A 27,979-nucleotide genomic window follows, 5' to 3' on the forward strand; every position below is an offset into this window, starting at 1 on the left:
CTCCTGGTTTGGTTTATTTATATCCGAAGGAAAGACCAGGAGGAAAAAGAAGAAACAACAAAAGAGAGAGAGAGAGAGAGAGAGAGAGACGGCGAAGATGGCAGGAGAGGAAGGGAGCCCTCTGCTGACGGGCAGCAACGAGGGAAAGGAAGAGAAAGGAGAGGGAAGGAGGGAGGAGGAGGCCGTTGTTGGATGGACTGCCGACGGCCTCCCGCTAGGGCACGGCAGCGTCATCGGCGAGCCCGTCGCCCGATCGCAGTGGAACTCCTCCCTCTTTGCGTGCCTTGGCCGAAACGATGAGTTCTGCAGTAGCGATCTGGAAGTCTGTGAGTACTCATCATTCTCCTGCTTCCGTTTCCTTTGTCCTTTTCCTGAAATTTGATGTTTTTTTCGTGGATCTGATGCAAAATTTTGGGATTTCTGGGGAAATTGAGCCATTGGATCGGTCAGGTTAGATCATGCCACATTGCGATCATGATTGTTCTCGCTCCCGAAATGTAGCTCTGGGTTCCTTTTCATTTTATCAGTGAAATCTAAGCTCGAATTCTTATTTCCTTTGTTTGTGAATGAATGATCTTTTGTATTTAGTTCATGGAATCCTTAAAGTCCTATTCTATGAGTTTTGCTCCGAAAATTGCATGTAATACAGAATCCGTACTCCATGGAGAAAAAGAAGAGCGTGAAAAAAGGGGAAAAACAGAATTACTAATTGCCGCTCCTCGTATGCTTCATGGAACCTGGACGGATGGGTAGAACCAAAGAAATCTATGAACCAAATATGATGCATTAGCCTCTATGGCTCTGAAGTTTGTGTTTTTTGCTGATTGGTGGATTTGATGATGATCTTGATGAGAAACACGTGATGACTAAAAGAGGGACAAATATATGGTGATAATTCATTTTATACGTGATTATTTTTTTTCTTTTATTGAACTGCAGAATTTCAATACAATCATGTGTCCAAAAGAGAAAGGGAGTCTTTTATTGGGTAACGATGATTGGGCCTTGATCAATTTAGTTCATGGCAACATACTGAAGATTATAGAGAAGCCTATGCTATTCGATGAGTTTGCAAACCCTGTGATCTCTTGATCCACGAACTGAACCTGACTTGCAACTCAATAGGGCATTCATCTGAGTCTGATAAGTTTGTGGAGGTTTCTTTGTTACTTGAGCTGGCCATAGTATGGTTCTAATGTTGTAAGGGATTGCCCAGGTTCAGCTCAATATGAATTTAGTGCAAAATTGGTTTTCAAATTGCTAACTCTTAGCAACTTGACACTTGGATGAATATGGATTTGTTTGACTCCATCTGACTTTATTAAAATTCAATCAACTGATGCTAATGTAGGATACATGCCTCTCATGATTGGCCTTCTTTGGTTTTCCTTTTTCCCTAATACCCAGAATTTCTCTGTAACTGAACTCTCATGGTTGAATTTTGGTCAATGGAAATGTTTCTTCTTCTTGAATTTATTCAATTTCTTGAACTTAGTCCCATTATCTAGGATTAATATCAACTGGAAGAACTTGCACGTGCATCAAGATATTGAAATTGTTGAGCCTTGTGAATTTCCAAAACCTGCAAGCAGGATCTCTTAATAGATTAAGTATAGGAGATAAGGCCTGTTTTAGTTGATTTTTTGTTTAACAAATTCTCCTTTTGTCAGCATTTGATTTTGTACCAAACATGATTGGGGGAATGTTGAATTAATTTGTAATCGGATTGGGCCTTAAGTCCGATATCAAAAAATCTGATCTTCTATACCAAAATGGGGTAGGACGGTGGAGGTGCCTTCTAGATTATAGGCCTCCAAGTTATAGCTATTGGGTTCCCTAAGTGTCATGGCTGTTGGGTTCCCTAAGTGTCATCTAATTCTATCTATTTTTAGAGAGAGGCTCAAGTATATATGTCCATCCTCACCACCCATCTTGGCATCCGCCTCAAGTGCGAGTAGGAGTGAGGAATGAGTGAGGTAGAAAAGAGCGTTTTGTCCTCTAGTGTAAAAGAGAGTGAGTTTTGTTCTCTAGTGTATGAGAGAGTTCTCTTTCTTATGAAATAAAATATTACTTTTTTTTTATTTTTTTGTGGTCCTTCCTTTGCAAAACATGTGTGCTATCATACCTCATGTGAGTATATGATATTCAAATTCATCCATTTTTCAAGCCTCTATTCCGTTGTGTCAATAAGTTTTGATAACAGAGCCCACATAAGGAGGACCCGTTGAATTGCGCCTAAGGAGGACACACCAAGACGTGCTGAAGGAGAATTATTCGAGTCGTGATTAAGGAGGACTCGACTAGCCATACTAAAAAAAATGGTAGCAAGTTCTAAATTTGTCGCCAGTCTCTCTCAACTTCAAGTACTTGTGTTCAATTGCAAAACCCATGATTTTTGGAGCCTCAAAATGAAGACTATTCACCTCATAGGACGTTTGGGATCTCGTTTAATGGATGATGATGCAGCCCTTGCGTCATGGACTCCACCAAAACAAAAAGAATTTAAGGAGAACAAGAAGAAATACACAAATGTGCTTCTTTGCATTCAACTAAGGGTAAGTAATTAAGTCTTTCCCCGGATTATGAATGCCTCTACATCGAAAGAAGCTTAAACTATCTTAAAAGTTGGATTCCAAGGCTAGGAAAAAGCCATTTCCATCAAACTTCAATCTTTATGGAGAAAATTTGATACTCTATTAATGAAAGATAGTGAAAGCATACAAAGGTTTTTTTCAAGAGTTGCTGAAACTATTAATCAAATCAGGAGCTATGACGACAAAATCGAGGAAAAAAGATTGTGAAAAAAATCCTAAGAAGTTTGCCAATAAAGTATGATTATGTTGTTGTCATAGAAGAATCGAAAGATCTAGCAACCTATCTTTACACGAGTTGATGGGATCTCTCGAGGCACATGAAAAACAAATCTTAAGGTTTGAACCTCAAAATCTTGAGCATGCACTTTGGTCAAAGTTGAACATTGATGGAGAAAAAGAAAGCTCAAGTCAAAAGATGCAATTTGAAAAAGGTAACAAAAATCAAAGACCTTCTAGAGGATGTGGCAAAGGAAGACACTTCGATAATCAATCGAGGCACTAGAAATAATTCAACAAGTCTAATTCATACTGTCGTGTATGCAAGAAAGCTGGGCACAAATCAAAAGAATGCTGATTCAAGTGCTCCTGATGTAAGATTCCAAACCACTCTCAAAAGGATTGTTGGTTCAAAGATAAAAATGAAGCAAAATTATCAAAAAGGAAGAAGGCAACTGTCATATTTCTTCTCCTAGCATGGATGCACATGAAGACTCATTGGACATATGGTATTTGGACAATGGGTGCAGCTTGTCACAAGCTTTATCTGAAAACCGTGCGGCACCTAGGATGAGTGCTAGGCAAGCCTTGAGGAGGAGCGACATGCTGGAACAATCTCGGGAGCTACGCAAGATGGTGCGTGGTGAGCGGAAGCGACTTGAGGAGGCAACATTCGACGGCCACTGCATAGGAGCGGAGCGCCCAATCAGTGCTACAACACTTGGGAGGCTCAACGAGGCTCGAACTTGTGGGCAAGCAACAACCCAAGAGGGAAGGCCACACGTGATGCCACAAAGGCAAGTGGTGTGGCGGGCAATCACCAACGAGGCACGAGCAACCTGCAAGCAACACAAGAAAGCACACACGAGGTGCAACACGACACCAACAAGCAATGCAATCTGAAAGGGACAAAGGCATAATGTCCAAGCAACAAGTTCTATTAAGAGGCAAGCCAAGCGACACTTACAGAACGTGGCACGTTGTCACAGTGAGGCGATGTGAGGATGGGGTGACTTGGAGAGTGGGTCTTCGAGGGGAGCTCTACCTACCAAAGAGTCCCCCTTTATAGGTATTAAAGGTGCTACCCCCCATGGATAGGAGGAACCCGAAAAACACTTGGGACACCATAAAATTTTCAGGAGAGGTTCCCTCTTGTCGTGGGTGGGAGCATGGCACATGTTGGCAAGGGGCTCATGGCACCACATTTCCCCCTAGGTTAATTACAAGGCCACAATGGCCCATTGAGCCACATAAGGCTTTCTGTAAGGCTAATACATGGGCTAAAGAAAAGCAAAATGACCTAGCTACAATGTGGCACACACGTGCCACAGTTGGGCACTCATGTGCGCAACAAGCTGCTATATGACGGAAAATTGAAGTTGTTTAACCAAATTGGATGAAAGCTTCTAATCCTAGGTCCGAATGGGAGATAGAAAATTTCAAAAAGTTGAAGGCAAAGTTCGTTGCAGTAAAGACAAAAGCAAGTGATTCAAAGTTCATCCTTGATGTTCTTTAGATCCTAGGCTTGACCCAAAATCTTTTAAGTATTTGACAACTTATTCAAAAAGGCTATTCGGTGAATTTCAATGATGGTCGATGCATCGTAGTTGATAAAAAGAATTAACAAGGCATTGCTAATGTTAAAATGGCATCAAACAAGGTACTTCCCTTAACTATGACATCATGCAAAAATTATGGCGTGAAAGTTGACTCCATAGATGATTAATCTCTTTGGCACTTGAGGTATGAAAAGCTAAACTTCAGAAACCTAAAATTATTAAAGCAAAAGAGGATGGTCATAAGGTTCCCTTATATTATTGAAGAAAACAAAGTTTGTGAAGCTGCATTTATGGCAGATTTTCATAGATTGTCATTTCCAAACTCAACGTGGAAAGCAAGACATCTACTGCTCTTCGTCAATGATTATAGAAGGATGATGCGAGTGTACTTCCTCAAGCAAAAATCAAAGACTCTTGATGTCTTCAAGCAATTCAAAGCATCCATATAAATAGAAAGCGGATACAAGTTGGAAACCCTAAGGACAGACCGAGGTGGAGAGTTCACATGAAATGATTTTTGGACTTTCTACAGACAACATAATATCAAAATGCAGTTGACTGCAGCAAAAACACCTCAGCAAAATGGTGTGGTGGAGAACCATAATCGAACTATTGTCGAGATGGGAAGAAACATGCTGAAAGGTAAAAATATTCTCAATGCTTCTTGGGCAGAAGCAGTAAATATTGCAGTGTATATTTTAAACCGTATGTCCAACAAAATCCATACACAAACTCCCCATGAGGCATGGTATAACTACAAATCAAAAGTAGATTATTTCAAAGTTTTTGGGTGCATTGCTTATGTTAAAGTTGTCTCAAAATAAAGAAAAGTTTGATGAAAGGAGAGAAAAATATATTTTTATTGGCTAAAGTGACACCTTGAAAGCATACCGTCTCTTTAGTCCAGTAAAAAAAGAGATGGTAGTTTCAAGAGACATGATTTTTTGATGAAACAAGTGAATGGAGCTGAAAATCAAATTCCAATCAAAGTTTAGTAAACTCCAAATAAGGAGAAACAAAAGAAAAAACAAGCTCTAGTTGTTGAGTGCCCTTTAACAAGCAGAATAGATCCAGACTCAAGTGATTCAAAGTTTGAATCTCCCCCAAGAAAGGTAAGATCTCTTGTAGATATTTATGATTCATGTGATTTGGCATTGTTTTCGTGTGAGCCTCAAAATTTTGAAGAGGCTATCCAAAATGATATTTAGAAAACTGCCATAAATGAGGCAATCTCTGCAATAGAGAAAAAATATATATGGGAGATGGTAGATAGACTAAAAGGAAAAGATGTTGGTGGTCTAAAATGGATTTACAAAACAAAGTTCAATGAGGTTGGCTCAATCCAAAAGTACAAGACTCGACTAGTTGCAAAGGGCTATTCTCAAAAATTTGGAGTAGACTTCAGCGAAACCTTTGCACCTGTAGTCAGGATGGAAACCATAAGAATTGTGTTAGCACTTGCTGCTGAAATGAAAGTTCCAGTTTACCAACTTGATGTCAAATCAGCCTTTCTAAATGGAGAACTAAAATAAGAAGGGTATGTTGAAGTTGAACAACCTCAAGGGTTTAAAAAAAGAGAAAATGAAGCGAAAGTTTATAAGTTAAAAAACGCCCTATATTGCTTGAAATAAGCCCCTTTGAGCTTGGAACACAAAAATTGATCAATACTTTCAGAAAACAGGTTTTCAAAAAAGTCCCAGTGAGCCATCACTATATGTGAAAAGAGAAGGAAAAGAAGATTTTTTTTTATGGTGTTCTTATATGTTGATGATTTGATCTATGTTCGATCAAATCCAAAAATTACAAAAGAATTCAAGGAAGCTATAAAAAAGAATATGAAATGACAGATCTGGGGTTTATGAAATACTTCCTTGGGATTCAAGTCAAGCAGAAAAAAGGAGATTTTTTATTTCTCAAGAAAAATATATCAAAGACTTGCTGAAAAGGTTTAACGTGTCCTACTGCAAAGTGATGAGCACACCAATGGCTGTAAATGAAAAACTCTCAAAAAATGGAGCGAAAAAGTGGATGTGACTATGTATCTTAGTCTAGTTGGTTCTCACATCTATCTCACAAATACACGACCTGACATGGTAAATGCTATGAGCATTGTCTCTAAGTTTATATTTAAGCCAAGCAATCTCCATCTTGCAGAGCAAAAAGAATCCTAGGCACTAAGAATTTTGGAATCAGGTATGCTGCAGAAAATAATTTAAAGCAGTTGAATATACAGATAGTGATTGGGCATGATCCATTAATGATAAAAAAGTACCTTATGCTATGTTTTTTGCCTGGTACAAAAGCCATCTCCTAGTGTTCAAAAAAGCAATATACAGTGTCACTATCATCTGCCAAAGCTGAATATATTTTTGCCACCATTATCGCGTGTGAAGCAGTCTAGATAAGGAGAATCCTCGCAGACTTACAACAGAAGCAAATCCGGATTGACTGTCATCTATTATGACAAGTCAACCATTGCCATGACAAAAAATCCGGTGTTTCATAGTAGAACAAAACATATAGAAATGCGCCATCACTATATCAGGGAATTGGTGAAAAAGGAAGAAATTCATCCCTAACAAAGATCAGGTTGCTGACATGTTCATAAAGCCGATCCCAGTAGAAAAAAATTGGAAATGACAAATTAAAGGGGGGGAATTGGTGCAGCGGAATAGAAGCTTGACAATTAGATGAGTTTGAATATCATACTCACATAAGAGGCATCAACACGTTTTTTGCAAAGGACCACAAAAGAACAAAGAAAACAATATTTTATTTTATAAGAAAGAGAACTCTTATACACTAGGGGACAAAACTCACTCTCTTTTACACTAGAGGACAAAACTCTCTTTTCCACTCACTCATTTTTCACTCCTACTTTCACTTGAGGTGGATAATAAGATGGGTGGTGAGGAGGGATATATATACTTGAACCTCTCTCTAAAAATAGATAGAATTAGATGACACTTAGAGAACCCAATAATCATGTCACTTAAGGAACCCTACAACCATGTCACTTAGAGGCTTATAATCTAGAAGGCACCTCCATTGTCCTACCCATTTTAGCATATTGGATCAGATTTTTTGATATTGCACCTAAGGTTTGATATGGATCAGGTAGACCCAGATCCAAGAACCCAGTAAGCTAGGACAGTTGAGCTTGGTTGGACCCACACATGGGGCGCCTTCCTATTTTTGGTCATGCTAGAGGTGCGTGAAACCCTCTTAAAGGGTGAGTTATAGGGGGTGTTAAGAATGGAAAAAAAGGGGATAAGGAGCTTAACTATTTTTGGGGCTCAAGATTCCAGAAATAGCAAAGTCAACTTGGAGTCCAAGAAGGTTTAACCAAAATTAGGTGAATTAAAAAGGGTTCATGGGACTTGTGTAAGAGATTAATGAGGGCCTCCTATGCCTGTATTTCCTCTTTGAGTATAGAAAAATATTGTTCTCTCTATTTCACGTCTCTCTCTCTCTCTAAATTTTTGCCCTTCTCTCTCTTTCTTTCTCTTCCCTATCTCACGCCTCTCTCTCTATCTAATTCTCACCCTCCTCTCTTTTTCTCTCCGATTACCTGACCTCTCGTAGGTCATGAGAAGCTTTGATTTGGTTCTTCGGGTGCTGCCCAAGGTCCAACGAAGTCTACGCCCTACCAAACTCATAGAACTGGTGTGATCCTGCCACTCTAAGCCTTCCCTGGTGAAGTAGACCTCATCCAGTGGGTGTAACCTTTTTTGGAAGTCCCTCATTTGGTTCTGATGTCTGAATAAGTCTGAATCCCCTTCCCTCATCATCCAGCCGAGATTGAATTAGTTGTGACCCAGTTAAGTTTACTTAGATCTTGCAGTCCCTATAAAATCCGCCATACTTCAAAAAACTTTCTTAGACCAAACCGTGAAGAGTTCGGTCCTGATTTTTGGACCTAAGTTACTTTTGAGTGTCCTTAATCAGGGTTATTTGAGCCTCCAGTGCAGAGAACTAAATTTTATAGTCCAAACTGCCTGAATCATAAACTTGTCCCTGCCCAACTTGAATATTTCAGCCACTCCTTGTTCTCGCATCCTCTGAACCTGAAATTTGGACTGAACCTACCGTAAGGTGTTAGAAAGCAACTCAAAACATTTTGGTTTTTTCTGCCTTACCATTAGGGAGAACCAAATTTTTTCCCAGACCTTGTGTGAACACAACCACCCTGTCTACCCGAGGTAACCAACTTTAGTCTTGACCCTTCCCGTGTTCGTTCCCTCAACCCATGCTTGCATCAAATTGGTATCAAAGCGGACCCCATGCCACCTAAGAAAAGCCAAGACCTACCATCATAGATGAATCCCGAGTTCATCAACAAATTCGTTGAAGAAACCAACACCAAGTTTGGTGGTTCATCACATGGCCAGTCTAGAGACTAACCTCAAACAAGTAACGAACATGCTGCAACAATTCCAAGGGAGCTTCCAAGCCTTTCAATAACAATTCCTATTCACTATTGTGGTGGAGGGTTCCACGAGGAGCATGGCAATTTGGAAGACGAGGATGCGCATGTATCCATTCTTAGACTGCACCCAGGAGAGCGAGGAACAGACCCTAGAATGCAAAATCTTGGCGTTTCACTTTCGGAACCAGTAAAAATCCCTTTTCCCACTTTTACGGAAAAAACCCACAAGATTGAATGTATAAGGCCAATCAATATTTTATAAGCCGAATAGTTCTCCCTGAAAATCGATTAGGATACACCATAGCTCAGCTCGATAGTGAAGCTTTAAGGTGGTACCGGTGGTGTCAGCAATGCCATGGGATGCCTAACTGGCTTGAGTTCGAAAGAGAACTCCTAAGGAGGTTTGGACCCTCACCCTACGTGAGCCATAATGTAGAAATAAAAAAACATCAAACGAAAGGGGTATGTCCAAGAATATCAAACAAAATTTGAGGACCAATGTACCATGTGCAGGGATTGGTCTGAAACCGCCTTGATAGGTGCATTCGTGGGAGGACTTAGGGATGATATTTGGGTCGAACTCATGGCTTTGGACCCTAGACCCTAGAAGAATGTTTCATGAAAGTTAGGGTGGTGAAAGAGCGATTAAGAAAGTCATCCTTTGTAAAAAGGCCTAGTCGACCCCCAATGAGTTGAAAACCTTAAACCAAGGAAGAAATAGGGAGCCAAAAGAAAATTTGGCTCAAAGGTGAAGACTGAATTCATTAGTAAGACCCAAATGCTAGATAGATGCAACAAGGGTCTATGCTATAATTGTGACAAAAAATGGACTCCCGATCATAAATGTAAATCACTCAGAATGTACGTTGTGTGTGAAAGCGAGAATGAGAGCGAAGAAGATCATGTGTGTGATAACGATGAAACAGACGAGGAAGACGAATAAGGACATAAAATCTTTTACCATGCTCTTGCAAGTGTATTCGTCCCAAACTCCATGAGGCCAAAAGGGCGTTTGCCTAAACAACAAGTAGAAGTGCTCATTGACACTGGGTCGACCCACAACTTTGTGTGGGAAGACCTCGTGCAAGCTATGAGTTGCCATGCTAAGGAGCAACCACTTTTCGATGTTATGGTTGGGGATGGCAGCCATCTCAAATGCGCTAGTGTGTGCCCTGATGTGGAGTTGGATCTCCAAGGATCCAATTTCAAATTAGATCTATGTGTTGCCCACGAAAGACGCCGATGTGGTGTTGGGAATGAGTTGGCTCCGAAACCTTAGAAAGGTTAAATGAAATTTTAGCAAGATGGAGATGTGTTTTGACAAGGCCGAAAAAATGATATGTCTAAAGGTCCATAGACCTAAGGGTAGAGATGAAGCTCTCAAAATTTATAGAGTTTCAACCGGCCTTCCTTTGCATGATTAATGCGACGAATCAAATGGGTGACGAAAAAGAGGAGGTTTTCCCCGAAATGAAGGAGAATCTTGCTGAATTCAAAGATGTGTTCGTTGAACCAACCTTCCTACCTCATCAAAGGTCCCAAGACCATTACATCACCCTTTTTTCGAGAGCTGGACTGGTGAGTGTCATGCCATAACAATATGCTCATTCCCAAAAAGTTGAGATCGAAAGACTTGTCCGGGAGATGCTTGATAGCGGGGTGATTTGGCCAAGTTTGAGCAGCCCCTATTATTCATCGGTGTTATTTGTGTAAAGGAAGGACCATACATGGCAATTTTGTGTAAATGCTGACCATGAACGACAAACATCTGATTCTGGTCATAGACAAATTGTTGGACGAATTGCACGGGGCCCGAGTCTTCACCAAGATCGATCTTCAAGCCGAATATCACCAAATCGGGATGGCTGATAGAGATGTTCCAAAGGTGGCATTTAGGACTCACAATGGTTAGTTTGAGTTCCTAGTAATGACCTTTGGATTGACAATTGTCTCAACTATATTCCAATGAGTCATGAACGATGTGTTCCGGCCAATGCTCCACAAGTTTGTCTTTGTATTTTCTGACATCTTGATTTATAGCTGGACTTGGGAGGATCACTTGGAGCATGTGAGGGTGGTTCTACACACCCTAAGAGAGCAAAAATTCATAGCCAAGAGGTCCAAATGCAGATTCGGAGTCACCATAGAGTGTCCTACCTTGGCCATATTATGGACGAACAAGGTGTAAGCGCGAAGCTCTAGGCCATGCTCTCTTGGCCTAAGCCCGCATCCATTAAGGCCTTGAGAGGATTCCTTGCACTCGTCAGGTATTATTCAAGGTTTGTGAAAAACTATGACATTATTGTTGCCCCCTTAATGACAATGTTGAAATAATGCATTTGCATGGTTAGAGGGGTTCAAACTTGCTTTTGAGAAGCTCAAGTGGGCTATGTGTGAGGCTCCCGTGCTAGCCTTATTGGAATTTTTCAAAGAGTTTGTTGTAGAGACCGACGCATGTGACATGCTGCAAGAAGGCCACCCATTGGCTTTCATAAGTACAAGCCTCACCAACTGTGCCAAGCCCTTATCAACGTACGAGAAGGAAATGTTCGCCATCATATTGTCGCTTGAGAAATAGAGACCATATTTATTTGGGAGGTGTTAGAAATCAAAGGAAATAAGAGCAAGAGAAGTTAGGGTTAGAGGAGACTCAACAAAAGAGAAAGAGAACAAGTTAAACTGTTCAATATCGTGAAAGAGAAACCTTACACACTAAAAAGGGTTGACTCCCTTGAGTACATAAAAAAGAAAAGGTTGAAAAGACCAGTATACCCCCTTCTTAATATGGTATGCACATAATAGTCAAATAAAGTTATTTTACACCTATACTATATTACATAGACTTTCAATACTCCCCTTCAAAATTGGAAGGATGCAAAAGATTCATTCCAAGTTTGGAAAAGAAAGAACTGAAATGCAAAGAAGAAAGACTTTTTATGAACACATCTGCAATTTGATTCTTTGAGTTGACATGCTCCAAAGCTATAATCCCATCTTCATAAGCCCTTCTTGTATAATAGCAATTAATTTCAATGTGCTTAGTGCGCTCATGAAACTCTGGATTCTTTGCAATATGAATAGCACTCATATTGTCACAATATAGCTGAGTTTTCTTTTCACATGGAATTCTCAATTCCTTTAGAAGCCATCGAATTCAAATAATCTCAGCTACAACTTGAGCCATCACTCTGTATTTAGCTTCTGCATTGGACAATGCAACCCTTTGCTGCTTCTTGCTCTTCCACGAGATCAGGGAGCTTCTAAGAAAAATACAAAACCCTGTGGTGGAAAGTCGATCTCTAGTAGAGTCTCCAAATTTAGCATCACAGAAACCTCTCAACTCTTTTCCAGGTGAAGAGGAGAAAAACATGCCATAGTGCATGGAGTCTCTAACATACCTGATGATCTTGAGTACAACTGCCAAGTAAACTGATCTGGGAATACTTATAAATTGACTCACTACATAAACTAGATAAGTTAAATATGGTCTGAATATAGTCAAATATATAAGGCTCCCAACTAACTGTCTATATACTAAGGGATCCTCTAGCTCAACACCATCAATTGCCCTCATCTTCAAGTTTGCCTCCATGGTAGAATTTACTCATTTTGCATCATCTGTCAATCTTGCTTTCACCACCAAATCTGTAGCCCGTACTTATGTTGGGACAAGTACAATCCCCTTGAAAAGTAGGCTATCTCAAGCCCAAGAAAGTACTTCAACTGCCTCAAATCTTTCATCTCGAACATATTGGCTAGCTTCTTCTTGGTCTATTCGATCTTCTTTGTCATCTCCAGTGAGAATCATATCATCTGCTTAAAAAAACAATATACATTTTCCAAAAGCTGAGGAAAACATAAACAAAGCCGGATCATGATGACTCTGCTTAAAACCAAGTGATCTCACTGTTGAGCTAAACTTCTCAAACCAAGCTCGAGGTGCTTGTTTGAGAGCATATAAAGCTCTGCAAACCCTACATACTTTGCCTTTTTGATCCGAGTATCCTTGTGGTAATGCCATATACACTTTTTTCTTGTAAATCCCTATTTAAGAATGCATTCTTAACATCTAACTGCCAAATATTTCACTGCTGCATGGCTACTACTGCTAGCAACGTACGAATTGTGGTCATATGAGCCACAAGAACAAAAGTTTTTGCAAAGTCAATACCAAAACGCTGACTGTACCCCTTAGCTACCAATCTGGCTTTATACCTCTCCACTGACTCATCTGCCTTTGTCTTTACCTTGTACACCCATTTGCTGCCAATAATATTTTTCTTTGGAGGAGGTTTTACTAGTGCTCATGCCTGCATTCATTTCATCAATCATGACTCTTTGTCACTTCCTTTCTTGCCACTTATGCATAGGATTTAAGCTCACGTAGGAATGGATTAAGGCTAAAAAAGCACGATGATGAGGTGCAAAGGACTTATAGGACACAAAATGAGATGGAAGTACATAGTGTCTAGAATTTTTATGTACCTGGCTAGAAGAAGAAGTAGAAGATTAAGTTTTGTTGTTGTTGTTCTGAATAAGTTGTTGCAGGAATGAGATCAAGATTGGCCTTTTCAATTCCTTGCTCTTCCACTTTATACAACAACAACAACTACGCCTTCATCCCAAAACAATTGGGGTCGGCGATATGAACCAAAAAAGAAAATCATTTTGGGTCTTCCACATGAATCCTTCTCCTCCAATCATTTCTATCCAATGCCATGTCCTCGGTGAGGTTCAAAGCATTCATATCCTTTCCTATCATCTCCATCCATGTCTTCCTAGGCCTACCCCGACCTCTTTTAACTAATATTTTCCCATTTCTCCATCCTTCTAATTGGAGCATCATTAGGCCTTCGTCGAATATGTCCAAACCACCGTAAACGATTCTCTCTCATCTTATTTTCAATGGGTGCAACGCCTACCTTCTTACGTATCTCCTCGTTCCGAATCTTATCTTTTATTGTATTTCCACACATCCATCTAAGCATACACATCTCAGCTACACTCATTTTTTGAATATGATGTCTCTTGGCAGCCCAACATTCCGTACCATATAGTAAAGCGGGCCTAATAGTCGTCCTATAAAACTTTCCCTTCAACCGCAATGGCATTCTACGATCGCACAACACTCCAGTTGCACTTTTCCATTTCATCCACCCAACCTTTATCCTATGATTTACATCTTCATCAATTTCTCCATACGTTTGAATGATAGATCTCAAATATTTGAAACAATCATCCACCGGTATTTCTTGCTCACCAAGCTTCACTACACTCCCATCACTACTTCGTTGCTTACTAAACTGACATTCCATATATTTTGTCTTACTCTTACTCAACTTAAAACCTCTTGCTTTCAATGTTTGTCTCCATAATTCTAACTTAGCATTAACCCCAACTCTAGACTCATCAATCAAAACAATATCATCGGCAAACAACATACACCACGACACATTTTCTTGAATTGATCTCGTAAGCTCATCCATCACTATAGCAAATAGGAAAGGGCTTAAAGCAGATCCTTGATGTAACCCAACCGTTATAGGAAAATTGGTTGTCACCCCTCCACAAGTGCGGACATTGGTTACTACTCCTTCATACATATCTTTAATTATACTAATGTACTTGAGAGAAACACCTTTCTTCATCATTGTCCACCAGAGAACGTCCCTAGGTACTCTATCGTATGCCTTCTCCAAATCAATAAAAACCATATGCAAATCTTTGTTCCTCTCTTTATTTCTCTCAATAAGTTGTCTAAGAAGATGTATAGCTTTCATAGTTGATCTTCCAGGCATAAAACCAAATTGATTCTTCGATATCATGACAACCTTTCTCAATCTAGACTCAATCTCCCTCGTCCAAAGTTTAATAGTATGACTTATGAGTTTTATACCACGATAGTTTGTGCAATCTTGTATATCACCCTTATTCTTATATAGAGGCACCAAAGTACTCTTCCTCTACTCATTAGGCATCTTATTTGTCCGTCAAATCTTGTTAAAAAGATTTGTCAACCATTCTAAACCTTTCTCTCCCAAGCATTTTCAAGCCTCGATAGGTGTCATCTGGGCCAACTACCCTTCTTGATTTCATTTTCTTCAAAGCCTCTGCAATTTCTTTCTTTTGAATCTTGCGCATGAAGTCACGATTCATCTCATGAAAAGGAATGGAGAAGTCTCCAAGATCCTGAGCATGACTTCCATTAAATAGCTTATCAAAATAATCTTTCCATCTCTCCTCATCTTTGACTAAAACCCTTTGTGTTTCATCTTTGATACATCTAACCATACCTAGATCCCTCGATTTCCTATCTCTCATCTTTGCAAGCTTATAAATATCCTTCTCGCCCTCTTTGATATCCAACTTGTCATAAATCTTCTTATATACCTTATCCCTCGCATTTCGAACTGCTTTTTTAGCTTCCTTCTTTGCTATCATATACTTCTCAAAATTCTCATTATCACGACTCTTACCACCATGATGTATCCTTACCTAGCGGTACACCACCTTTAGACTCACCCAATACCTCCTTAGCCACCTTTCTCATGCCACCCGCTATCTTATTCCACATTGATTCTGAATCCTCCTCGAGACACCAATCAGCTTTCTTAACTACCTGCTCTACAAATATTCCTTGTTTAGCTCATTTCAGTGCCCACCACTTAATTCTAGGATCTATCCTATGTCTATCCCGTTTGCGGCATTTTCTAATTCTAAGATCTAAAATTAGGACTCTATGTTGTATAGCTACACTTTCTCCCGGTATAACCTTACAATTGATGCAACAACCCCTATCTCTCTTTCTAAGTAGGAAAAAATCTATCTGACTCGTATTAACCCCACTTTTAAATGTTACTAGGTGAGACTCCCTCTTCCTAAACCAAATGTTTGCTAAGATCATATCATAGGACAAACCAAAATCTAAAATCCTTTCTCCACTTTCGTTTCTTTCTCCTATACCATAGCCTCCGTGGATACTCTCAAATCCATCTCTACTAATGCCTACATGTCCACTAAGGTCACCGCCGATGAAAAGCTTTTCTCCATAAGATATCCCTTGTACTACTCCATCTAAATCTTCCCAAAATTGACGCTTAATGGAATCATCTAAACCTATTTGAGGTGCATAAACACTAATAATATTAATAATATCCGTACTTAATATTAATTTAATAAGTAAAATCCTATCACCCTTCCTACGAACCTCAACTACATTATCTATAAACTTTCTCCCCTTGACTCTCTATCCTTTCTCTCTCTCACTGTCACTTTCTTAAAAGGTAACCAAAAAGGACAAGTCAACCTCATTTTTTGTCTTTTCTCCATACTGACTAAAGTATAACACATTTTCTTTAAAAAAAATATGTCTGAATAACCACTCTTTCTTTCCAACCGGATCATATCCCTTGTATCCTTTTTGACCGTTAGAAAAACCAAGAAAACAACATTTGACAACTTTATGAGATAACTTGTCTTTGTATCTGTAGCTAGCAGAACAAAACATACATAACCAAACACCTTCAACATATCATAGTTTGGAACTTTTCTATACAATTTCTGAAATGGAGATATGCCTTTAAGTACTCTAGAAGGCATATGATTTATTTGATAAATGCTTAGTTGAACTGCATCAGCCCAAAATCCTTTAGGTACTTCTCCACCAAACAGAAGAACTCTTGTTATTTCCAAGATATGTCTGCTTTTCTTCTCCCCTACACTATTTTGCTCAGAGTGTAAGGACAAAATTTTTGGTGAACCACACCTTTCTCTTGTAGAAATCTTTTAAACCACAAAAAATCCAAAACAAAACCAAATCCAATGGGTTTTGATTTGTAGAACTCCTAAAATCAAACCCTAGCAAGTGGAGAAACCAAACAAACCAAAACTGGTCTGAACATACCAGTTGTTCCTCCAAGAATGACGTCAGTTGACGTCAGACTGTACCAAACTCTCCTCCTCCTTCTCGATTCAAAGCTTCCTCTCCCCTATGCATTCTAGCTCTCATACCATGTTATAAATCAAAGGAAAGAGGAGTTCGGGTTAGAGGAGACTCAAAAGAGAGAGAGAACAAGTTAAACTGTTCAATATCGTGAAAGAGGAACCTTACACACTAAAAAGAGTCGATCCCCTTAAGTACATAAAAAAGAAAAGGCTAAAAAGACTAGTATACCACTTCTTAATAGGGTATGTGCATAATAGTCAAATAAGGTTATTTTACACTACTTTGTCCTATACTATGTTACATAGACTTTCAATAGGAGGCACTTCGTGGTCCACACCGGCCATAAGAACCTTAAGTATCCCATGGAACGTGTCTGAACCCCGCTCCAGCAAAATTGGGTCGCAAAAATGATGGGGTACGATTTTGAACTCCAATACAAGAAGAGTTAAGAAAATCGTGTCGTTGATGCCTTGTCTCGGCGAATGGAAGAAGCAAAATTGAATGTTCTTTCTGTTATAACTTGTAATATATGGAGCAAGGCATGTAATATGCAAAAAGATAGTGAAAAAATACAGGAGTTGAAGAGGACTGTCAAGGAGGATCCAAGTAGCCACCCCCACTACCAAGTGAGGGGTGAAGCGGTCTTCTACAAGGGAAGGTTCTTACTTCCCGACGATGCCGAGATCATCTTCGATCTCCTCCACCATTACCACTCATCCCATTTGGGTGGTCATGAAGGGGTCTTTAAGACCCCCAACAAAAGATCAAGGGCAAGTTATATTGGCCCAAAATGAAAGAGCCGCGTGATGAAGCTCATTAAGGAATGCTTCGCTTGCCAAGCCAACAATTACGAGGCCATCAAGCCCGCCGGCTACCTCTACCCCTTACCCAAACCCGACTGAGCTTGGTCTGATATTTCCATTGATTTCATTGAAGGTTTATCTCCCTCCAACAAAAAAAAAAGTTATATATGTCGGAGTTGATATGCTCACCAAATTTTCCTACTTCATGGCCTTACCTTGGGAATACTAAACACAAACCGTTGTTAAAGCTTTTCAGCAAAATGTAGGAAAATTCTATGGAATGCCCAAATCTATAGTATGTGATTGAGATTCTCTTTTTGTCAGACGTTTTTTGAAAGAGTACTTCAATCTTTTAGGAACTACAATGGAGTATTGCACAATATACCACCCCCAAACCGATGGCCAAACCAAAGTTGTCAACCGAACCATAGAAACCTACCTCCGTTGCTTTGCCAGTGAAAAACCTAAGTCCTGTACCGACTACTTACCTTGGGCCGAATGGTCTTACAACACCTTCTATTCCTCTACCCAAATGACCCCCCATGAAGCTTTTTATGGCTAACCTCCACTCAAAACATTGACCTATGAAGGAGGAAGTGCCAAATCCCTTGAAGTGGACTAACAATTAAGGACGAGGGATGAACTATTGCAAGATCTCAAGGATAACTTGGAAAAAGCACAAAATCGGATGCGGTAAATCCATGACAAGAACCGAAAGGATGGGGAATTTCAACTCGGAGATTGGGTTTGGTTAAAAAGAACTCGAAGGCAAGTACTAGAGCAAGAACAGACCGTTCACACGCTTACTCCCCCCGTTACTATGGCTTGTATCAAATCCTGGAGTGGATTGGACCAGTTGCGTACAAACTGAAGTTACCACCATCCGCCCAGATCCATCCTGTATTTCATGTAACAAGGCTAAAGGCACATCACGAGAACCTTCCTGAAGGAGTGTCAGATACCTTAAAAAAGATGAAAACCAAGAGGCCAATTCGGGTTCTCAAAACAAGAAAGTTGCAAATCAATGAGCGATGGGTCAAGAAGCAACTTGTGGAATAAGATGATGAAGGAGTACTAACTTGGGAGTTCGACTATAAGCTCCAGAATCAGTATTTCGGATTTTTGCCTAGTGGACTAGGCAAAACTCAAAGGGGAGAGGATGATACGAATCTGGTAGACCCAGATTTAGGAATCCAGTAAGCTAGGATAACTGGGCTTGGATGGGCCCACACATGGGGCGTCCCCCTATTTTTGGCCATGCTAGAGGGGTGTGAAACCCTTTTAAAGGGTGAGTTATAAGGGAGCTAAGAATGTGAAAAGGGGGATAAGGAGATTGGTTATTTCTCGAGGTCAGGATTTCAAAAATAGCCAAGTCAACTTGGAGCCCAAGAAAAAAGGGTTTATGGGACTTGTGTAAGGGATTAATGAGGGCCTCCTATGCCTATATAAAGGCCTTGAATTTCCCTCTTTGAGTATGGAAAAATATTTTTCTCTCAATTTCACATCTCACGCCTCACACCTTTCTCTCTCTCTAATTCTTGCCATTTTCTCTTTTTCTCTCTGGTTACTTGACCTCTCGTAGGTCGTGAGAAGCTCCAATTGGGTCTTCAAGTGCCGCCCAATGTCCAACCAAGTCTATGCTCTGCCAAGTTCGTAGAATCAGTGTGATCCTGCCTCTTCAAACCTTCCTTTGTGAAGTAGACCTCATTCAATGAGTTCAACCTTTTTTGGAAGTCCCTCATCTGGTTCCTGAGGTCTGAGTAAGTCTGAATCCCTTTCCCTCATCATCCAGTCGAGATTGAACCCATTGTGACCTAGTTAAGCTTACTTAAATCCTGCAGTCCCTATAAAACCTGTCAGACTTCAAAAAAACTCCATAGACCAAACCGTGATGAGTCCGGTCCTGATTTGTGGACCTAAGGTACTTCTGAGTGTCCTTAATCAACCCTCCAATTTTTATGGTTATTTGAGTCTCCAGTGCAGAAAACTAAATTTTATGTCTTTAATCAACCCTCCAATTTTTATGGTTATTTGAGTCTCCAGTGCAGAAAACTAAATTTTATTTGTCCAAACTGCCTGAATCATAATCAACTTGTCCTTGTCCAGATCTGAATATTTTGGCCACTTTAAAAATCTTTAATTCCTTGTTCTTGCGTCCTCTGAACCTGAAATTTAGACAGAACCTACCTTAAGGTGTTAGGAGCCAACTCACAAAATTTCGGTTTTCCTGCTGCACCATTAGGGAGAACCAAATTTTCTCCCAGTCCTTGTCTGAACCCAGCCACTCTGTCTACCCGAGTTAACCAACTTTAGTGTTGACCCTTCCCATGTGCGAACCCTCGACCCACACTCACATCAAGGTTTAATCCAATCACAAATTAGTTTAAGTAAAATATGAAACATGTAATATCCAATTCTATTACTTTTCTTTCTCTATTAGTTTTTTCCTTTACCTTTTATTGTTTGTTGGCGCACTTCATTACAATTAGTATGCACTCTAAGAGGAAATAAGTATTTCTTAGGTGTGCTAAATTTCTTGTTATGATCAAGTATGCTGAGCCTGATTGCTATTGTTATTCTCAGTTTTTCCTTTGTAGCTGCTTGAATGGGTATTTGGTATACGTGAATGTTTTAAGACAGTAAGAAATATGGAATATGAATTTGAGCTTATCAAAACATGCCATCATGCACCTTTAATTGTTTTGTTTTTCACATCCTTTTTGTCATGTATTCTTTGCATGGTTAGTTACCTTAGCTACCAACACTGGTAATTACTCTCTGCTCTTAGTTATGTATTTGCATTATCGGTACTTTCAAAGTTTAGTCTGACAAGTTTGATATTTTGGTCAGGCCTGCTTGGAAGTTTTGCTCCTTGTGTGCTGTATGGAAGTAATGTTGAAAGGATTGGATCAGGTCCTGGTACATTTGGAAACCACTGCTTACCATATACTGGTCTTTACCTTCTGGGAAATTCTCTGTTTGGCTGGAATTGCCTAGCACCCTGGTTCTCATACCCCAGCCGCACTGCAATTCGCCAGAAATTCAACCTTGAGGCATTTTCCCTTCATCTTTGTCATCACATATAGTCATTAAGAATTATTTATAGGATACAAATAATATCCTTTAATTTCTGTATTTGATCAGTTCTATTTACTTTAAGGTTCTGCTGCATGTACTTTATGGTTTTGGATAATATAAAATATGGCATGATTTTCTTTATTAAACGGATTTAACATAGTAGTTGATAGCATTATTCCAAGCATTATTTTCTGATATACGAACATTTGTAGGGTATTCCTTGTATTGCTGATTGCATCTAGCTGCCTGTTTGTTATCGATCGGCAATGCTTATGTTCTGTGCACATATAGCCGTAAGGCTGCCAGAAGATTATTTGGAGGTTATTTGAAAGTGTAGTTTTGTGACAGGTTCTCTATATATAAAGGATCATGTAGAGTTATCCATTCAACTTTCTTCAGCACACCCACATTTTTTATCATCATGATAATCTAAATCAGCTGTACATCTATGGGAGATGAAACTACACAACAGTTATTGCTCTCTTTAAGGTCTCAAGAAGTAACAAATCTCCTTATTTATTATTGATTAGAAAAACAGTATTAGAAAACACGTGGTTCCAGTAATTGCTGTATATGGAGCCTGTAGACTTGAAAGTCCCAATCCTCATCTATCAGCATCCAAATTAGCATACAGTCCTCTTCTTTTCCTCCTGTATGACTTACATTGTCCTTTATTCATCATCTATAGATTCATAGGAACAATACACTGTGAGAAATAGGACAGTACATTTTGAATGTTCCCTTTTCAAGGACTCCAATAGTTAAAACTTAAAATGATATTAATCACCAAAGCCACTTGCTTTAATTACTTTTTTTTCTGAGTTCTAGCTACTTGAACTATGTATTACATGTTTACGTAAATTGGAGAGGAGTATATGACGGATGGCCTTGTAACATAAGCTTTATGTGCAACTTGTGATGAAGAAGGCATACTCTATTTTCCCGTATCCATCTGGAAACTTTGGGGACAGATAAATTTGTTCTTTGTTTTGCTTTTGTAATTCTTAGGCTTATAGATGAATTCACCAGTTTTGCCAGATTGAATCCATATGTATTATCATTAAATCCATGTGTTATTTATAATGAATAAGGGTAAATTGTTAGGCCCAGAATCTAGTATAACATTATCAAGAAAATGCAAAGAAAGCCTCAGGGACTAAGTACTACCTGAGATATTTATAGGTATAAAGGGCATGGTTGCCTTGAACAGTACTCGAAGGCATAATCTGTATCAATGGAGTTTATTGTGTCACTTTAACCACCATTAACAATCACCTACCCTGTTTATTATTGTGGATATCTTGCAAAGACATTTTCTCCAATTTGCACCGTAGCAACCAAAATAATGTGATATACCTGTAATGTTAGGTGTTAGGACATAGGATTTGGTTGTAGTGAAAGATATATAGCATCTTAGATAATGTTTCAATGCTCTGTTGCTTGGCACTTGATCTTCTTCTTTGCCTACATACTATGGAACTATTGTTCTTCTGCTAGCTCTAACCATTTAATTCTGATCAGAGTATTTCTCCTTTTGCTGGTAATTGAACTCTTATAAGCACTGGGCTATATCTGGGTAGTCTTCTCCTTTAATAAAATTCCTAGTGTTCTTAACCATTAAAATTCTTATTTTTCAACTCTGGTGTCTCTTCTTTCAACTATTATGTTTTGTTAAGATTACTGTATCCTTTTTTTATGTATATAATATATTATATATATACGTATTTATGTATATATATATAATATTCATTGTAAAGTCAACTAAAGTTGACTTTACACTTGTTTGGAACTCAGCCCAACAGCTAGATTTGTGTTGGGAAGTAAACCCAACAAGTAGATTTCTAGTCCAATGGCTAGAGAGGACTTTCTCTCTCCTCTCTTTACTCTCTCTTTATCTCTTTTCTCTCTCCATGCCCCAAATGGGGGGCGTGTGTGCCTATTGTGTGTGAGAGAGTGATGGGTAGTTTTAGACTTTTTTGTATGTTTTTTATTGTATTGTAGTGAGGATCTTATGCATTTATTTCTTTTATGTATTTCATTATTCATTATGAATGAAATCATTTATTTATACAACTTGTATTAAGTTTGTATATTGTTAGTATTTAAATACATTTTGATTGGCATTTGGCCTATTATTTGGAGTGCGTTGGATTCCGCACCACTTCGTGACATGGTATCAGGGCAAGGCATCATGGTCTTGGAGTCTTGTTCGTGATCATGCTTCAAAGGAAAAATTCTGACTTGTTAAATGGCTTGGATTCAAAACTCTCTCATTCCGATAGGTACATTGTGGCTTTATGGCATATGTTTTTAAAATGAAATTATTTTAAAATGAATGTTTTTCGTAAATCCATTGAAAGTAGAACTTATAAAAATGATGGTATCTTGACATATGGTTTTGTATAAACATAAAATATATATATTTGATTGTAGATAAGTGTATTTTGCAAAAAGTGTGGTTTTAAAAAAATATATTATATGTTTTTCATGTTTTGCAAAATACTCAATTTTATGATATGTCCTCCCTTGTATGACGTTTAATGAGTATTTATTCACATGAATCTTCTTGTGACTTTTTAATATTTTGATGTTTTGATGAATTTTAGCTTGTGATATGCATGATATTTTGAATATCACATGAATCTTCTTGTGACTTTTTAATATTTTGATGTTTTGATGAATTTTAGCTTGTGATATGCATGATATTTTGAACATATTATTGTGCTCCTTAATATTTATGCTCTCCATCATCGTGTGAATATGTTTACATGATTTTTGAGTTCAAAGCATGATTATTGATATATTGTGTGTATTTTCTATGCTGAAAAATATGCTTTAAACTTTTGAATGATTTACTCATTGAGCCATAGAGGCTATAAATTGGTTAGAAATATCATGAATGTTTTATAGGCTCTCATGCGATTGCACTATTACGTTTAACTTTAAGTTGCTATACTTAAAACCATCTTATTGTGCAAAATTATTTTGTAAAGGATTAATGATTGATTGAGTATGATCTTCGATGTTTTAAATTTATGCGATTAAGGAGTGATTTTTTGTATTTGATGAAATATTATCTCTTGCTTTATATTCTTCGGTATATGCCGTGAGTAGCCTTTGTGATTGTTATATCAACTTATATTGGATTGCATGATCAAACTTTATTATCATGTACTTGAATGCGTCCTTTTACATATTTTATATGATCTCTTTGTAAACATTCCTGATGTGCTCTTAATGAGTCGTTATATGTGTATATGCCTCTTTGTTAGGCCTTTTTTATTATAAAAAGCTACCACATTTTTATGTTTTGAGCTCTTGAGCATCTTAGTGATTGGTGGTACTTGAAATCTTTGTGTTCGTGCTTATGGTACTTTTACTTTATTATATTTCTTTTTGATCCCTTGGTGGACTTATGATCTAAGGTAAGCTAGCTCCTTGGTCATTACCTATTTTTTTTATATAATCTTGATTGCCTTTGCTTTCACAAGATTTATGATATATTGACAATTGACTCCTTGTTTGCATGTGATTACATCTTTATTGCAACTAATTTGAAGTAATGATTTTCAATTTACTTATTGTATTTGAACTCATATTATTTGAAATTTATTGTCACGAGTTCTTTGATGTCATGTTATGGCATTTGTTTAGTCCATCACAAAACTTTGTTTGATGTATCATTTACTTTTGTTATTGGGTCAGGGTTAGCCGTTGAAGTGAGTTATATGTGCACCTCATGTCATCTTATCAATCTAGATTCTTAGGGTGACGTGTTGTCATTTGCCTTGGGTCTGATTGATGGTTGATTGGCCTTTGAACTCATTGTTGTTGGGAATCTGAGTTAGTCGTTGGAGTGAGTTTAGTGTGCACCTCATGTTATCTTGTCAAGTATAGGTATGTATCTAACTGGCAAGTGATTGACCTCGGTTTCTATAAGTGTGTTTTACCACTCATTTGTTTATGTGACCATTGTTGTCGTATTGGATGTTTGATATCTTGTTTTTCCTATGATGGTAGTTATGTTTTTTAAAACCATGAAGTTTCAAAAGATTATTAAAATTATTATTCTTATTATTCTTGTTGGCATTAGTTTGTTTTCGTTACAAACTCTCTTTACCTCTTGCCTTTCCTTTTATTGTGCCTCATATATAAGTGTCATATGTAAGCAAAAGATGTTTGTTCACACTTTTGTGTGTTTGTTTAGCTCATAAGTGTCTAGATTATACTCTTGTTCTAGTAGCTGATACACTTATTTTGAGTATCATTACGTGTAGACAAAAGATGTTTATTCACATTTTTGTGTGTTTGTTTAGCCCATAAGCAACATTGAGATTATACTCTTGTTCTAGTCACTGATACACTTGTTTTAACTATCATTTTATGTAGACAAGAGTTGTTGTTTTTAATGTGGTGAGTTATGTGCACCCATTGGTTATGCTCCTGATATACTTGTTTTGAAGTGTCATTTCATGTAGACATGAGATGATTGGTTATTCACACTTTTTGTGTCTTTTAGTCCTTTAGTGACATTGTGATTATGCTCTTGTTCTAGTTATTGATACACTTGATTTTTGAGGTTTGGAGGTCTGGTGAGGTGATTGCTTGTGGTGGTCAAACTAGTGTTAAGATTTGCAAATATCATTCATTGTGTTTTGTGGGATTTTTAAATCTCTAAATTCATTTATAGGAAATGGTTATTGAAATATTTTCATGCATTTTGCATTGAATATGCTTTAGTTGTATGATCGAAGATATTTTAAATTTGATCCATGATTGATTGTCTTGCGTGTTTTGCATAAAATTTAACTAATGCTTCTCTAAGCACGTGTTAATGAAAAATCTCTTATATTTTACTTTGCGAGTCTTTGTGAGTTAATAGTGTGCATCTCCATTGTGAGGTTTCTTGGTCTAAACATTTCTTGATATTTGTGGGATTTTAAACCTCTTCGTACTTTTTGTATTAGTGATTTTTTCATTGATTTCAAACTATTCCATGGTTCATTCATATATGCATTAGTTGTATAATTAAATATCGCTTCTAAAAATAAAATAGTTAATTAATGTTTATCATATTTGTTTTGTCTTAATCTTTATTGAATGATTATATCTTCCGATGTGTAAAAATGTTTTGTTCTTAAAAGAAAATCTATCTATGCGAAATTTATTCTCCTTTGTGTGATTTTATGGGTTAAACTCCTTTGTGAGTTACTTATTGATGTTGTTTGAAAAATTTATATCTCATACCTTTTATGCTTTAATATTTTTTGAGATATTTTATGCATGCATATTTCCTTTTGATAATATGCAATTATGTTCTCTTGTGAATTAAGAACTATGTTTTCTTAAAATTATCTATTGAGGTGGGTCTTTCTCTATGACTATTGTGTTTGAAAAACTAATCCTTTTTTTTAAATTGATGATTTCTTGTCTTTTGAAAATTGTTATAATTGTTGTATTTTTATGTTTGGCCATCCTCTCTCCATAATATATAACTGATCTAATTTATTTTTTAAATTTTTATGTTTTATGATATATATGTGTATAGTTGGGATGTTTTTTCTCAAATATTGATGATATTGAAGATCTTAAAGACCCTTTGTATAATAGAGCATATGATTGAAGATCAAGAGCATCTTTTAAGGCAGCAATGAATGGAAGAACTTGATGAAGTCAATGAAGACATTTTATGTAATAGGTTCTTTCTTTGTAATTGCAAACTCACATTGAGTCACCGTAAGTTTGACGGGGTGTGTTGAGATTACTTTATCCTTTTTTTATGTATATAATATTATATATATATATATGTACATATATATATATGTATTTATGTATATATATATAATATTCATTGTAAAGTTGACTTTACACTAGTTGTTGGGAACTCAGCCCAACAGTCTAGTTGTTGGGAACTCAGCCCAACAATTCTAATCCAATGGCTAGAGAAGACTTTCTCTCTCCTCTCTTTACTCTATCTCTTCATCTCTTTTCCCTCTCTATATATGGAGTTTGTGTGTCTATTGTGTGCGAGAGAGTGATGGGTAGTTTTAGACTTTTTTGTGTGTTTTTCATTGTATTGTAGTGAGGATCTTATGTATTTATTTCTTTTATGTATATCATTCATTATGAATGAAATCATTTATTCATACAACTTCTATCAGGTTTGTATATTGTTAGTATTCAAATACACTTAAATTGGCATTTGGCCTACGATTTGGAGTGCCTTGGATTCCGCACCACTTCATGACAATGTTTAATGCTGCTTCCTTGCTCTATGTTACATCCAGTGCCACCTATAGTTACCTGGACATTCTATTTTTTACTTTTTGTAGCTATATCCCTGTGTAATGCTTTTTTTCACAAGTAATTTGACTTTGACTATCTGCAACAACAGGATATTATATCTATATCCAATCTACATCCTCGTCATCTTGATTGGCACTTTCTTATGTTATTCAAGTAGCATGAGCGTATAGAAACTGCATTTGGCATATGTTCTTTAGGATGTTAGTGTATTTTGTTCAACCTCTTAGGGCTATTAGTTCTTTGAGAACCATAGCATGTCATCAGGGAAAGTCAAAAGTGGTCCAATATGGTCCTATCACATAGAGTTGGAGAGGAAAATACACATTTCACATATTTTGTAAGGGGCAAGTTGTCTTGGTAAGAAAATTTGTTGACTCATTTCTTTTTTAATGAGGATCAGCAAAGCAAAGACAATCCCTAGTGAAGGAGCATCAAAATGCTTCAACCAATGTGATTGATTGTGCTTTGAAGTAGGATTTTGAAAGTTCATACTCTAGATAAAGCTGTTGATGCTCTTATATATTGTCAATCCTTTTTTTCATATTGCGAGGCAAATCAAGAGAACTTGACTGTTTGTTTGTTGAGTTAACAGGGAAGCTGTGAGGCATTTACTCGATCCTGTGGATGTTGCCAAGGCACGATTGAAGATGAGGAACAAAGGGAGCATTGTGAGTCTGCTTGTGATTTTGCTACTCATTTCTTTTGTCATGCATGTTCTCTTTGCCAAGAAGGAAGGGAGTTGCGTCGCAGATTGCCTCATCCTGGTTTTAACAGCCGCTCTGTGTTGGTCATGATTCCTCCAATGGACCAAACAATGGGTCGTGGGCTCTAGATGTTTTTATTCTCAGCCTTGCTGCTTATAAATTGTCTGTCTATGTTTCTCAACCTAGACTTTAAGCATAATACTACATAAAAGTGTGTCATTACTGTGGAGTAAATATGTAACATATTTCAAGGATTTCTGAAACCATAACAGTATTATTTGTAACTTGACTACTTTCTGGGGTATGCTTGTTTCAGCCTTGTGTTTCTTGAGCAACTATCGTTTT

The 27,979-nt window shown here is 37.7% G+C and overlaps 1 protein-coding gene across 2 annotated transcripts; it reads left to right on the forward strand.

The window, feature by feature from the left end:
* On the forward strand, positions 1–27,969 carry LOC149839616 (cell number regulator 8-like). 2 transcript variants are annotated; one of them, XM_090002679.1, is made up of 3 exons: positions 1–326; positions 20,397–20,599; positions 27,523–27,969. In XM_090002679.1, the coding sequence occupies exons 1-3, from the start codon at positions 98–100 to the stop codon at positions 27,760–27,762; spliced, it is 672 nt and encodes a 223-aa protein (XP_089858805.1). In that variant the 5' UTR covers positions 1–97; the 3' UTR covers positions 27,763–27,969. The 2 variants fall into 2 exon arrangements, with proteins under 2 accessions (XP_089858805.1, XP_089858806.1); XM_090002680.1 differs by having other exon boundaries at positions 5–326; positions 20,397–20,459; positions 27,523–27,656.
* Positions 27,970–27,979: the final 10 nt, after the last annotated feature.

This window comes from Nuphar pumila, chromosome 4 (assembly GCF_984573655.1).
Source record: "Nuphar pumila chromosome 4, dmNupPumi1.hap1.1, whole genome shotgun sequence".
NCBI classification, from domain to species: Eukaryota; Viridiplantae; Streptophyta; class Magnoliopsida; order Nymphaeales; family Nymphaeaceae; genus Nuphar; species Nuphar pumila.